At 63.5% G+C, this 13,598-nt stretch overlaps 2 protein-coding genes across 5 annotated transcripts; one reads left to right on the forward strand and one right to left on the reverse strand.

Moving 5' to 3' along the window:
• The first annotated feature begins 40 nt into the window (after nt 1-40).
• On the forward strand, nt 41-2,898 carry C1H19orf71 (chromosome 1 C19orf71 homolog). Of its 3 annotated transcripts, XM_027586097.2 has the most exons (4): nt 41-195; nt 2,158-2,396; nt 2,474-2,584; nt 2,689-2,898. In XM_027586097.2, exons 1-4 carry the CDS (start codon nt 113-115, stop codon nt 2,865-2,867), a joined length of 612 nt encoding a protein of 203 aa, XP_027441898.1. In that variant the 5' UTR covers nt 41-112; the 3' UTR covers nt 2,868-2,898. The 3 variants fall into 3 exon arrangements, with proteins under 3 accessions (XP_027441898.1, XP_027441899.1, XP_027441897.1); XM_027586098.2 differs by lacking the exon at nt 2,474-2,584; XM_027586096.2 differs by having other exon boundaries at nt 2,158-2,831.
• Nucleotides 2,899-3,352: 454 nt separating this feature from the next.
• Nucleotides 3,353-13,050, reverse strand: MFSD12 (major facilitator superfamily domain containing 12). Of its 2 annotated transcripts, none has more exons than XM_027586095.1 (10): nt 12,689-13,050; nt 7,947-8,157; nt 6,116-6,254; nt 5,837-6,019; nt 5,524-5,616; nt 5,339-5,431; nt 4,677-4,847; nt 4,501-4,595; nt 3,597-3,727; nt 3,353-3,493 (listed from the first exon to the last, which is right to left on the reverse strand). In XM_027586095.1, the coding sequence occupies exons 1-10, from the start codon at nt 12,984-12,986 to the stop codon at nt 3,471-3,473; spliced, it is 1,437 nt and encodes a 478-aa protein (XP_027441896.1). In that variant the 5' UTR covers nt 12,987-13,050; the 3' UTR covers nt 3,353-3,470. The 2 variants fall into 2 exon arrangements, 1 of the variants encoding a protein (XP_027441896.1); XR_003518402.1 differs by having other exon boundaries at nt 3,477-3,493; nt 3,597-3,795.
• Nucleotides 13,051-13,598: the final 548 nt, after the last annotated feature.

Here is a 13,598-nt window from a genome sequence, read left to right on the forward strand (position 1 = left end):
GGGCCAGCGCTGGCCAGTACCGTTGCCAGGACACCAGGGGTGGCCTTTGTCGCTGTCAACAATGGCCCCACAGGCCTTCCAGGCATGAGCCCCTGGGGATCCAGAGGCAGACATGCAGACCCTGCGGCGGGAGGCTGCCCGGCCCTACGTCCCCCGGGGGACCCTTGAAGCAGATTTCCCAGCACCTCTGTACAGGTGAGTGCCCGCCACGGCCCCATGCGCCACCTCGGCGTTTCAGGCCTGATGGCATTTGGTTTGGCTTCTCTTGTGTGTCATTTACTCTTCAGTCAAGGCATGTTGGTGCTGTACCCTCACCCCATCCTAACCTGGCTGCACCCCGCATCTCCTGCCCCACCTGCACCTTCGTACTCCCCTCCCCACCTGTGGCCAGAGCAGGGTGCGCGTGGGCACCGCAGGTCAGGGTTCCGCTGTGGGCATGGGCACGGCCCGCAGAACTGACCAGGTGTCTCCAGGAGTCCTCTGCAGCTCCCCTCACAGAACCACCAGGCTGGGGTGCTGGGGCCTGAAACCACGAAGATTTACTCTCTCCCGGGTCTGGAAGCCCCAAGTCAGAGATCAAGGGGTCGTCAGGGCTGGTTCCTTCTGGGGCCTAAGGGAGCAGGGTCTCCCCGTTCTAGTGCGTTTCTGGCAGTCCTCGGTGCCCTCTAAGGACACATCACCCCGATCTGTGCCCCGGCATCACATAGCCTTCTCTGTCCAGGCTCCCCCTTCCAGAGACACCAGGCACTGCACGAGGGCCAGCCCAGCCCCAGAGGCCTGCAGCTTAGCAACTGTTGTCTGCTGAGACTGTTTCCCAGTGGGGTTCTGAGATACCAGGTGGGCATGGATTTTGGGGGGCCCTTTCACTGCAGCGGACTGGGGAAATACACTGTAATGGGGGACTGTGCAGATGTAGGAAGACAGGTGCCTTTGGGCCGCCCCACTGCACGTCTGTGCTGAAGGGGGACGTGCAGCACACGCTGGAAACCCGGGTGCAGGGGCCGGCGGCCGTGGCTCACATGGACTGTTTCCTCAGGCTGTTTCAAGGGGCAGGAACTCTCTGGATTGTGGACCAAGCAAGCATTCGTTTGGGGTTTTTTTCCAGCTCTTAGGTGCTGCTCTTCATTTGTTAAACTGACATTTGACCGAGAGAGACCTACTTCTCATCGTTACGTTAGACCATAGTCATTGTGTTTTACAAATCCTGTGCACGTTACAGTTCAGAAGTGTTTGTTTCACAAGGGCGGGGTACCCAAGATGATCGTGAAGTTCCCCTTTGAGCGCATGGCAAACTCAGTGTGTGTCGGGTTCCCAAGACTGATGTCCCAGAACCTTCCAGGCTCACCCACCCTCAAGAAGACCTGTGGGTTTCCAGTTTTCCATGATCTCTGGGCTGTGCAGGGCGCAGGTGAAAGAGCCTGTGGTCAACAGCGCCCCAACCACCGGGGCGAAGCGCCTGCTCGTCTTCTCGGGCAGTGCTGCTACTACCAGGCCTTCTGGAAGGAACGGCCATTTGAAGTTTCTGCCCAAGCAAGTTTCCCTGCAGCTTTAGCAGCTTTGGGGGTTTCTTCCACTTTGGGGTTTTTTATCCTGCTTTTATTTTTAATGGTACCACATAGAGATTCAGTTTTTAAGATTTTATTTTTGAGTCGTCTCCACACCCAACATGGGGCTCAAACTCAACCCCGAGATCGAGTCACATGCTGCCCCGACTGCGCCACCAGGCGCCCCTCGACCTTGATTGTTGGTAGCGTACTTCCATCTCTGCACTGCAGCCCCGCTCCTTACACCGTCCCCTGCTGCCCCAGGGCCTTTGTACACCCACCTGCACTGGGCTGCAGCTGCCTCCTTAGGGAAGCTGTCCTAATGTCCAGCCTAGGACGGGGTCTGGCAGCAGAGGCCTCCTGGCACAGGCGCCCCCCTGCCACCCCTTGTCCCTGGGGGGACGGGCCGGAAGTGCTGACACAGTGGACGTTTTAATGAGGGTCCCCGGGGGGTTAGAGGGGCGGGGACTACAGGGCTTAGCACCCCTCCCTCCTCTGCCGGGCGGGGCCGGGGGTGCGCATGCCGGCAATGCAGGGCAGAGGGTGAGAAGGCCCATTTGAGGCAGGGGTGGGCCCCAGACTCAGCCTCTGTCTCCTGCCCTCACCCCCTCAGCGATGACTACCTGTCCGTGGAGGGGCCCCGCTGGACACCGGCCATCAGGCAGGCAGTGCGCTGGAAGTACGCCCCCATGGGGCGCGATGCAGCCAGTCAGCTGTGGTACACCGGCCTGACCAACTCCGAGTCCCGGGAAGCCCGGTGCAGGCTCCCGCGGGCCCTGGACAGCCCGTACCGCCAGGCCTATGCGCAATGGCATGGATGTCACGGTCACCGGGAGCAAAGCATGCCCTTGGGTGAGTGCTCAGCCTGGCCTGCCCCAAGGGGGGGGGCAAGGACCACAGATGACTTCCTACCCGGTAGCCCCCAACAGCCTACACCCAGCGCCTCCGGGAGACCGCCTGGTCCGACCCTGCCCTCCCCGCCCAGTACAGGGCCCCCAGGACGTGGTGGACAGACAGACCCATCCGGGGCAAGGAATACGGTGAGCAGGGCGGGGGTGGGAGGCGATCGGGGGAGCAAGGCCACCTCGGCTGCGGTTCAAACTGCGCGGGGACAGGCGGTGACCTGGGTCCCGGCCCCCCACAGTGGTCAACAGGCCCCAACACTGGGCGGAGTCACCGCGGCAGGGCTCCGACTACGTGCCGTTCCTGTCGGTTCCCCAGCGCCCCCGCTACACCGCGCAGAACTATAGGCAATGGGACCTGGAGCCTTACTGTCCCTCCACCAACCAGCGGCCGCCATCCATCTACACGCCCATCCACTGATAAAGTTCATGCTGCCTGACACCACCCGCTGCAGGGACGCCACCCCCGTGCATCCGTCCACCTCTGGGGACCCCGGGGACCTTGGGTGATCCAGCGGCCAGATCAAGGGAGCCCCCCCCCCCCCACCAACCAAGACGCCAGTGACCAAAACTGGGCCAGAGGCAGACAGACGCAGGGCATACCAGCCGCCCTCTCCTCACTCTGGGCTCTGGGCACACAGCTGAGACCACAGCCCTCACCCACGGGTGGCTCTTTATTCGTGTCCAGCAGTGGCCTGGGCACAGAGCACGGGACTTGCTCCTCCCTACCCCTGCCTGAGGCTCCTGTCAGGCTCACTGACCACGTCATGGTCGAGGGACCTGGTGGCACGCAGGAAACTGCACCCAAGCCTGGGGTGAGGGGTGAGCCGGGCGCACCCCTGGATCCCAGAGGGCTGAGCTCCGTGTCTGGGATCCTGACTGTCCTGCCCCCACAGCCAGCAAGGATGGGGGGGTAGGGATGGGAGGTGGGGGCGGCACGGAGGGAGGGCTGCTCCTGGCCTCAGCTGGGCCTGGAATGTACAGAGTTCATGTGCACAGGACGGCAACCGTGGCGCCTGTGGAATCAGGGCTGGGCTCCAGGGTCCCCTGCAGGAGAAAGGGGTGGGGTGGAATCAGTGTGGGGGGGGGCTGCCCCGGACCCAGCCCTCCAGCCCCTGGCCCGCGGGGGTGGGGCGCGGCTGGGACTCACAACTCCGCAGGCGAATGGGCCAGATGAGGAGACTGCAGAGACAGAGGGTGGCGGCCACGCCCACACCGCCAGTGGCGGCCACCATCACCCAGCGGTAGAAGCCCGTGCAGGCCCTGCAGCAAATCTCCAAGCTAGGGGGGGGGCAGAAGCAGGTGAGTTGCCATCTGTCAGGTCCCTGCAGCCTGGACCTCCTGCTCAGCTGTTGGGTAGCCAGAACCAGGGGGTCACCCTCAACCACCCACACCCTCCTCCCACATCTGCCCCATCCCCTCCCTGCCCTTACTCTGCTCCAACCGCACGGGCCTCCCCCTGTTCCTCCAACATGCCAAGCCCAGTCCTACCACAGGACCTTCGCACTGGTGGTTCCTCCCCATTTGCCTGGAACTCCCTAACAGGTCTCCAGTCCCATGTTACCTCCTCAAGGAAGCCCTCCCTGACCTCTTGCCCCAGACAGGTCTCCATGAGTGCTGTTTTCTACACCCCCTTGCCACTGGTTTGGATGACACAGTTCTGTGCTTATTAAAGGGGCCGGTATTGCCCCCAAGTCAGTGAGGACAGAGGAACAGGCTTTTGTTCCCAGATCCCAGGCTTCTACAAGTCTCCACCGAGTGGTCTAGAACCATCTGGATCCGGAACCCTGGGTTCTGAGGGTCCGAACACAGATTCTGGCTTTGCCCTGGCCCTGCCCACTCCTACTTCCCCAGTATGTCCGGACGCTGTGTCCCCAGCGCACAACAGCCCGCCAAGTGCCACAGGTCAGGAACAAGCGGGTCTCCCCAGTGTGCGGGCCGCACCCGTGTGCTGGCCTTCATCCAGGCTGAACCCCCAGACCTGGGGCAGTGCCTGGCACTCAGCACACACAGCACGTTCTTACTAAACGAGTAAATGAACAAAGAGCACTCACGAGCAGGGATACAGGCTCTGGATGGCCATGACTGCCAGCCCATTGGCCACTTTATCCGAGAAGCTCATGGCCCCGTACACGAAGGCTCCGCTGTGCTGGGTACACGAGCAGGGAAGTCAGCCCCCGCAGCCCAGCCGCGGCCCCCAGCCCCCGCCCCGCCCCTCCCTCAGCCTCACCGTGTGGGGGCCGATGAGGTCGGCCGTCATGGCCAGCGAGGTGACGAGGATGGTGGCGCAGCCCGTGCCCAGCAGCACAGCCGCCGCATACACGGCCATGCCCAGCCCGTCTGCCAGTGCCACCCAGGCGGCGAAGGCCAGGATCACCAGGAGGCCCACAAAGTAGGTCAGCTGCGGGGGAGCCGGCCAGCATCAGCGCCACCTCACTGCGTGGCGCCTGCCCTCCCTGGTCTTCAGCCGGCCGTACCCCATGCCCGGCCGCAGCAGGGAGGGGGTCCAGCTGGACCCTCCCTGCGGCACCCCGAGCTCGGACCTCAGAGGGTTCTGGGGCCAGGGGCACTAAGCGCGCCAAGCCAGCCCCGGGCAGCTGTGTGGAGACGGAGCTGGCTGCAGCCAGACGCAGATCCATTAAAATCAAACACAGTGACGTGTCGAGTTCCTTAGTTGCACCGGCCAGAGTTCCAGGGCTGCGGGCCACCGCCGGCCACGGCCCCAGGCAGCACGGAGTCCTAGAGCGCTGTAGCCCTGAGCCACGCAGAAGCCAGCCCCGGGGCTGCCACGGGCTGGACGCCGCGGTCCGGAGCCACCGGTTCTCGGGGTCCCGGGCGTCCTCAGCTGTGGGGGCCCCCACCCCCAACCCCCCGCCCATCCTGCCCCCTTACATTCCTCCCGATGCACTTGTTGACTGGCTTCATGAGGAAGGAGGAGCAGAAACCGCTGAGGTACATCACCAGCGGGATGGTGGCGATGAACTTCTGTTGGGGCAGAGTGGATGTGGGCACGGGGGGCACAGGGGCCCCGGGGCCGCGCCCCCTGCGCCATCCGTGCCCCCCCCCCCACAGCTCACCTTGGGCAGGTTGAGGGAGTAGGTGAGATACATGGCTATGTACGTCTGGGACAGGTTCACAATGAGCCTCGTGCTCATGTACAGCAAGCCCACCTGTGGGCAGGCAAACCAAAGGCTCGGGTCGGGGGGCTGTGGGGGGGGTGCCTACGTGAGCCGCTCGTGGTGACTGGCCGCCAGGCTGGTGGGGCGGGGAGCAGTGACGGAGGGAGGGCGGCAAAGAAACTGTGTCCCCCCCACCCCATGTCCGCCATCCCTGCCCAGAGCCCTGCACCCCCCCAGCCCTGTGCCCCGCCCCCCCCCCCGGGCAGTGCACCTGATAGAAGGCCGGCTCTCGGAGCCAGTGCTTCCAGAGCAGCAGGGGCCGGGCGGTGGCGGGGGCCAGCAGCGGGCTGTGCTCGTCCGGCTCCTCCGCCCGAGGCCGGCGCCCTTCCCTGGTGCCCAGATGGAACAGCAGCGAAGAGACGGCTCCAACTCCCACCACCAGCAGGGAGAGGTTCTGGAGGCCAGGCAGGAGAGAGGGGTCAGCGGCCACGCTCTCAGCCCGGGCCCTGGGTTTGGGGCCACCGGGGTGTCCCAGCCAGGCCCCGCTCACCTGGAACACCAGCACGTCTTGGATGCCCAGCTGGTCAGTGACCCTGCGGGACCCCCCCAAGCTCGGGGAGCCCTGCAGGTGGAGCAGCACCCAGGCGGCACCGTACACGGTGATGCTGGCCACCACGGTGAAGGCGTACCTGGCGGGGGCAGGGCGGGCTTCAGCGCGGGGCCCAGGAAAGCACACGGCCACCGGCCACGCTGCCAAAGCCACTTCAGGCCTCCAGGGAATCTCTGGCTGGGGGGGGCGTTCGGCCGCCCAACACTGGGTGGCCACAGCAGAGCCCTTGCCGCCCGTTATGTGATGACTGACGGCCAACCCCACGACTACACCCTGACATCCCAGCTGCCGGGGCCGGGGGTACAGAGACTCCGGGAAGACCTGAGACGCTCGGAAGCCAGGATTGGGGATTCTTGGTTCCCAGATCCTGGGCCTTGACGGGGCCAGGGCTCCGTGGTCCGGAAGCATCCGGGGCCCCTCCTGCTTGTAGCCCCGGAGCGGTGCCCCTCCAGGGGCTGGGGGTGCGGGGGCAGAGCCTCTGGATCGCACATGAGGACTCAGTTTCCCTTTCTGAGAGTGGGACCAATAGCCAGAGATCAAAGTGAAGAGGCCACAAGGCTGGCAGGGAAGTGCCTGCCGGTAGAAGATGCCCCAGAGCCTGGTCTCACAAGCCACCCGCCAGCTGGGGCCCTCAGGGGCCTGGGCATTGGGCAACCCCTGTCACTGGGGCCAGCCACGCCCGAATGCGGAACCCAAAGGCAGGGTGGGGAGGAAGCCAGGCTGGGCTGCACTGAAGATGCTTCCACGACAGCAAGAGGCGTGTACACCTCGCGGGCGCCCTCCCGTGGGCCAGCCCTTCCCCGAGCTCCAGCCACGCTGGCCCCGCCGCCTGTTCCAGGCCTTCCTCCTGGAGCTCGAGCCCCCGCCCTCTTCCGGGCACACACTGTCCCACCGGGACGCACGCTGCCCAGACCCTCTCAAGGACACGTGACAAATCTCGGGATGGCCAGGAGGATTAGACAGTAACTGGCGTGTAGGGCCTAGAAATGTGCCTGCACACAGCAAGCACTCCATAAATGCTCCTAGTATCATCCTATCCAGCAGAACCTCTGTCAATACCCCAAGCAAGTCAACAGGCCAAGTGCTGGCTGCATCCTGCAGGCAGGATTCTAAGATGGCCCTGGTCCCACCCCGTCTTGTCCCTCCCGTGGGCGAGGGGACCTACGAACACGGGATGTCACCCCCTTGTTGAGGCAACATTTTGTGGTGAAGGTAAAGGGCTTCTGCAGCTAGAATTAAGGGAGATTATCCTGGGCGGCCCAGACCTAATCAGGAAATCCTTAGAAAAACCTAAGCTGAGACCCCTGCCCTAACCAGTACCCTGACGGGAGACCACGGAGCAGAAAATACAGCTAAGTGGTGGGGCGCCTGGCTGGCTCAGTTGGTCGAGCATCCAACTCCTGGTTTCCGCTCAGGTCATGACCTCAGGGTCGCAAGATCGAGACCCGTGTGAGGCTCCACGCTGAGTGGAGTCTGAGATTCTCCCTCTCCCTCTGCCTCTCCCCCCACTCTCAAATATTTAAAAAAAAAAAAGAAGAAAATACAGCTAAGCAGAGCCAGACCCCACCCCACAGGAACCGTGAGCTGATAGGTGCGTGCTGTCTGAAGCTGCTAGCTTGTGGCCGTTAACGCGGCAACGGCCGACTAATACGGTTTTAGAGGCGCGTGAGCGGGGACCCGCTGTCCCAGAGCCGCACAGCCAAGCAGCGCCCGAACGCAGAAGGGCCCCCGCCTCCCGGCCTGGCCCGCTGTGCACGCGCGGAGGCCGGACCTGAGGGCCGTGAGCTCCACCTTCTCGTGGTCATTGGTGGCGAGCTCGGGGATGAGGCTGAGGTGGGCGATCTGCGCCGCCGCCCAGCCGAACTGGAAGATCACGATGAAGGGCGCGTAGTAGAGGAGGGCGGCCCATTCGGGCGTGGCTGCCCCGCAGCCCAGGCACGGGCTGAAGATGAAGGGGAAGGACAGCAGGACACAGATGGTACCTGTGGGTGAGCAGACACGGGGGAGGTCACACCGCGGGGCCTTCCCACACCAGCCCCGGGCTCCCAGGGCCTGGCCGGGTGGGGACCCTTCCGCAGTCACAGTTGGGGTGGGGGGTCCGCGGCCCAAGGCTTTCCTGGGGAGTAGGTCCTGTGACAAATGGGGAAACCGATGGGCGCCTGGGTGGCTCAGTTGGTGAAGCGACTGCCTTCGGCTCAGGTCATGATCCTGGAGTCCTGGGATCGAGTCCCGCATCGGGCTCCCTGCTCGGCGGGGGGTCTGCTTCTCCCTCTGACCCTCTTCCCTCTCACGCTCTCTCTCTCTCATTCTCTCTCTCTCCAATAAATAAATAAAATCTTAAAAAAAATGGGGAAACCGAGGCAGGGAGCCCTGGGGTCCCCGAGGTCATGCAGCCCAAGAGGACAGCAGGGCTCCACCTGTCAGTTCAGGTTATGTGCCCCCAGTGTCTGACGGGGAAACAGACACACAACGGGCTGTTGTGTTCCCAAGGTCATGTGCTGCAAGGACAAGAGCAGGGCCAGGACCTACGGCCACGTGATAAGACAGGACAAGAATGGGGCTTCCCCCCTGCTAGCCTCGGGCTCCCCAGGGGTGCTCCCTTGGTGACAGGTGGGGAAACAGAAGCACAGAGCACCTGCGGGGTCCCCTGGAGCACTGCCCGCCACAGACACGCTTGCTTTCCCGCCTCCTGGCAGGGCTTCCCCCCCAGCTCCTGCCAAGCGTCCCACCGCGCGCCCAGCAGTCAGGAGGCCAGGTGATGCTGGGCGAAGCTACAGTGGACCCTGCCCTCCCCGAGCCCCGGTGTCCCTATCAGCTCATGAGGGGGTCTTTTCTTTACCTGATACCTCAGAAGAAGCCCAAGTCCACGGGGGCAGCCAACAGGCCCTGCAGGACCTGCCCCCCCCACCACCTTTGCTCCAGCCACACAGGAGGCCTCCTAGCCTCAGCACACCAGGCTCGGTCCTGCCCCAGGGCCTTTGCACCAGCTGTGCCCACTGTTCCCCTCACATCCTTTTGTGCCTCAGGACTAAACTCAAATGCCACCTCCTCAACAAAGCTCTCCCTGACCACTGCAGTCCCCAGCAGTCCCCTCCCTGTGCTGACACTTCCCTGACCACCACAGTCCCCAGCAGTCCCCTCCCTGCGCTGACACAGTCCATCTGAACACGGCTTTCCTCTCACATGCCTTAGCCCACACAGGGATTCTTTTGTCTCGGCTTGTTTCCTGTCTGCCTCCCCCAGCGGAGACCGGGCTCTGGGAGAGTGGGCAATAGGTCTCTTGAGGTCACTTCTGGAGCCCTGGCCACCAGCACGGAGCCTGGCACATATCTTTTGGGTGAGTGAATAATTATACTAATGTTGTCCACTTACAGCCCCAAGAAGTGGGTGTCCCTATTCTCCCCACTTTCCAGATGAAGACAGGTTCAGTGTGTGAGCCGCTGGGCCCTGAGCCATGCTCCTTCCCTCTGCCAGGACAGGCCCAGCTCAGCACCCTCCCCTGCTGGGCCTGGCAGCTGGCCTTCCCCTCTCCCTCCAGGCTCAGGACCTCATGCCGTAGGCCCTGGGGCTGCCTCCACATCCTGGGATGGGGAAATGAAAGCAAAGGCACCCTTCCTTGCTATTTTCTCTGGAACTGGGGCCTGGGAGGGGCAACCTAAGCTCATGCCTGGGGGCCCCAGGGGCCGCCTCAGGGCCAGGCACAAACTATGTAGACTCTGGTCAGAAGAATGTGCTGCCCTGGCCAGAATCTACCCTGAAGCTGGCCAGGCCAGGTTAACCATTGCCTGGATGAGGCTGCCTGGCCGGGGGACTTCGGGCAAGTGACTTTCCCTCCCTGGGCCACAGTTTCCAGAAAGTACAGACATTGAGGGGCGCCTGGGTGGCTCAGTCATTATGCGTCTGCCTTTGGCTCGGGTCATGATCTCAGGGTCCTGGGATCAAGCCCCACATCGGGCTCCCTGCTTGGCAGGGAGCCTGCTTCTCCCTCTCCCACTCCCCCTGCTTGTGTTCCCTCTCTCGCTGTGTCTCTCTCTCTGTCAAATAAATAAATAAAATCTTTAAAAAAAAAAAAAAAAGTACAGACATTGAAAATACCCAGCTCCCAAAGTCAGCATGAGAACCAGGAGTTAACGTATGAAAGTGGGAGCTCCTGTGGCTCTCAGCCACTTCCTGCCTCAGCAGCTTCAAAGCTGTGCTGTGTCACCCTTGCACAGCTCTTTCAGTGGGTTGGAAGCCCCCTCCCACACACTCCTATTCATCCCTCAAATCCCCAAAGCTTCAGAGCTCCGCTTCTCCCTTATGAAACCCAGTTCACCCACATGCCCCAGCCTGGATCCCACGGGAAAAATCCATGTGTGGCTGTAAGGGTCCTCTCTGGGCTAGAAGGGTCCTCTCTGGGCTAGAGCAGGGGAGCCCAGGGGGCCTGCTAAGGGGAAAAGTGAACCCACCACCCATAGGCTCAGAGGCAAAAATAAAGAGAAGTGGGCACTGTTTCCAAGGTGATTCACGCAAGCCAACTTATCAGGCCAAGAGGGGCTGCCCCAGTTTCTTCTCTCCACAGATCCTCCTGGATCTCCCCACATGCTCACCCTGAGGCAGAAAAGGGGTGCAGGTGGAGGCCTTGAGGTCCCCCAGGCCTGTTTTACATAAACACAAAGCCTTCAGTTCTTTATTTACAAAGGTGCCTAACCCCTGCCTCTGCCGGGGGAACTCAGATTCTTTCCTACGGGGTCAGGTGGACCCTCCCACCTACGAGAGGGGCACACAGTCAGGCCTGGGGGCACATGCAGTGTCCACTGCTCAGCTACGTTCCCACAGCTGGCTCCGTCTCCTCAGGGGTGTCTCCCTTGCCCGCCCCAGAGAAAAGACTCCCCACCTCTGTCACCTATCAGGCCTAGGAGCTGTCTTGTGTGTTTGTGCATGAGTTTATCTATTATGAACAAAACTGCATTGAAGACTAGGCTCAGCTCTGCAAGCAATCCCAACGTTGGCCCAAAGACGGGTACCTCTCGCATCTGTTTTTCAGACAAGGTGATCACCAGTCTGTCGGAGTCTCCTGTCTCCCCCTGCTTCCCTCCCTGGCTGCTATGGTCTCAAGTGACCCAAGAGCAGCCTGGGTGTCCTCAGTGCCTAAGAAACCTGACATCCGGCCACTTGGGCCACTTGGAGATCTGCTGCACCCTGCAAAAACAGCACTCGCCAGGGCCCAGGGTGAATCCTTGCCTCCCTGGCCACTGCTCCCAAGGGCAAGGAGGGCAGTGGTCAGCCCCTCCTATCTTCTAGAAAGCTGCCACCCAGAATTCACAGGACTGGGCAGGATTCCTATGCCTGTCTCCTGAAATGCCCAGCGGAGCCCAGATGCCAGGATGCAGCAGGCACCTCTGCCAGGGAAAGAACAGCAGAGAAAGCGGCTGGGGCTAATCTCATGGTCCAGGATCCAGGGCAGCAGAGAAGGGATGCTGGGAGGCAGGCCTTATCAAATGTGTGCACTGGGCAGGACACCCCAGCTCCTGGGGGACCTGCCTCCTCCCCTCACCAACAGAGGTGTTCTGACAACTCCCCCAGGACCCACGTTGACCCTGTTGGGCCCGCAGACCCCATCCTCCTCAGCCAGACACACGCAGGCCCCTGCCTCTTCGGTCTTATTTGGTCCCCAAGTCTTGGCTCCCCAGCGCAGCACCCCTAAACCTCCCGAGCACCAGGTTCCCCATGATGGGGCAGAGGATGGGCAGGAGTGCGCTGGAGAAATGGGACAGACTGACAGAGGGGGCTCCAGGCAGCCTGACCCTCACTCGGACAGAGTTGTCACCCAGACAGACAAATGGAAAAGTCAAGCCGGACCAGGCCGGCTGACAGAGGTGGCACCAGGCAGTCAGACCCAATCTAGAGAGGGTTCAGGGTGCCCATGGGGGTCAGACAGAAAGACAAAGGGAAGTGCCACTGGAAGGTCACATGAGTGGTCAGGTGGCAGAAGTACAGAGCAGTTAAGCAGACAAATGGAGGAGGTCAAGGATGGGGCAATAGAAAGGTACTAAGCAGCCGGACAGAGGAGGTTCAGGACGTAAGTAGGGCAGGCAGGCAGGCAGGCAGAGCCGGGAGCCCAAGGCAGGCGGCGGGCTAGGAGAGGTCAGGCCCCGGGGCGGGCAGGCAGCGGGGGGAGGCTCAGGCCCCGGGACGGGCAGGCAGAGGGGGGAGGCTCAGGCCCCGGGACGGGCAGGCAGAGGGGGGAGGCTCAGGCCCCGGGACGGGCAGGCAGAGGGGGGAGGCTCAGGCCCCGGGGCGGGCAGGCAGACGGGGGAGGCTCAGGCCCCGGGGCAGGCAGGCAGAGGGGGGAGGCTCAGGCCCCGGGGCAGGCAGGCAGAGGGGGGAGGCTCAGGCCCCGGGGCAGGCAGGCTAGCAGCGGAGGGAGGCTCAGGCCCCGGGGCAGGCAGGCAGAAGGGGAAGGCCCCGGGGCAGGCAGTCAGAAGGCGGGAGGCTCAAGCCAGGGGGGGGACAGGCTCGGCCGCGACTTACCGACCAGGTGCCAGGCCTTTCGGGGGCCGCAGCGGACGCAGTGGCCGGCGGCGCGGTCGGCCTCGTAGCCCACGAGGGGCGTGCACAGCCCGTCGGCCACCTGGCCGAGCAGCAGCAGCAGGCCGGCGCCGCGCGAGCTGTAGGCGCGCACCGAGTGCAGGTAGAGCAGCAGGTAGGTGAACCACATGGACGCGCACAGGTCGTTGAGGAAGTGGCCCACCGCGTAGCTCAGCCGCGCGGCCACCGACAGTGGCCGCGGCGGCGCCCCCGCTCCGGCCGCCGGGGGCCCCGGGCCCATGGCCGCGCTCCGTACCCGGGCCGGCCCGACGCAACCCCCGCGCGCGAGCCGTCAGCGCCCGGCCCCCCCCGCCCCGCGCCACCGCCCAAGCCCGCCCGGCCGAGCGCGCCTGCAGCCGCAGGGCCCCGAACCCCGGATTAAGGCCCGCGTGGGGCGGGACGGGGAATGCTGGCGGCCGCCTCCACCAATCGGGGCCGCGCGCCGGGGCCCGAGAGCCACTAACCAGAGGGGGGCGTGGCCTCGGGGCCAGTCCGGCCCCCACGCCCTGCGCCGACGGGGTGGGACGGTCCTAGCGCCCGACGGCTCACCTTGGCGTTAGCGGGACCCTCACCGGTTGGGGGGGCGACGCAAGGGGCGCCCACACCCAGACTCCTGCCTTCAGGGCCGCGCCACCCTAGCCTGCCCGCAGCTTTACGAGGCCTAATGTGTGGGCGGGGGAGGACGGGGTGGGCTGGGGGCGTGGGGGATGGGGGAGAATTCTGAGCCTGAGCTCGCCACTCCTCGGGGTCCCGTAACTTCCCAACTTGCCGGCCCGGAAAGACCCAGTCGCACGCAGAGAGGACGCATTAGTTCTAATTAATTAGTTATTAAGGATAATAATGGGGGTAATCA

This window comes from Zalophus californianus, chromosome 1 (assembly GCF_009762305.2).
Source record: "Zalophus californianus isolate mZalCal1 chromosome 1, mZalCal1.pri.v2, whole genome shotgun sequence".
Classification (NCBI taxonomy): Eukaryota; Metazoa; Chordata; class Mammalia; order Carnivora; family Otariidae; genus Zalophus; species Zalophus californianus.

Coding starts and splice junctions, on each gene's coding strand:
- MFSD12 (XM_027586095.1), bottom strand. CDS start 12,986: ATGGGCCCGGGGCCCCCGGCGGCCGGAGCGGGGGCGCCGCCGCGGCCA. Junction 6,020..6,115: donor AAGACGTGCTGGTGTTCCAG/GTGAGCGGGGCC, acceptor CCTGGCCTCCAG/AACCTCTCCCTGCTGGTGGT. Junction 4,596..4,676: donor ACCTCATCGGCCCCCACACG/GTGAGGCTGAGG, acceptor TCGTGTACCCAG/CACAGCGGAGCCTTCGTGTA.
- C1H19orf71 (XM_027586096.2), top strand. CDS start 113: ATGCAGACCCTGCGGCGGGAGGCTGCCCGGCCCTACGTCCCCCGGGGG. Junction 196..2,157: donor TTCCCAGCACCTCTGTACAG/GTGAGTGCCCGC, acceptor TCACCCCCTCAG/CGATGACTACCTGTCCGTGG.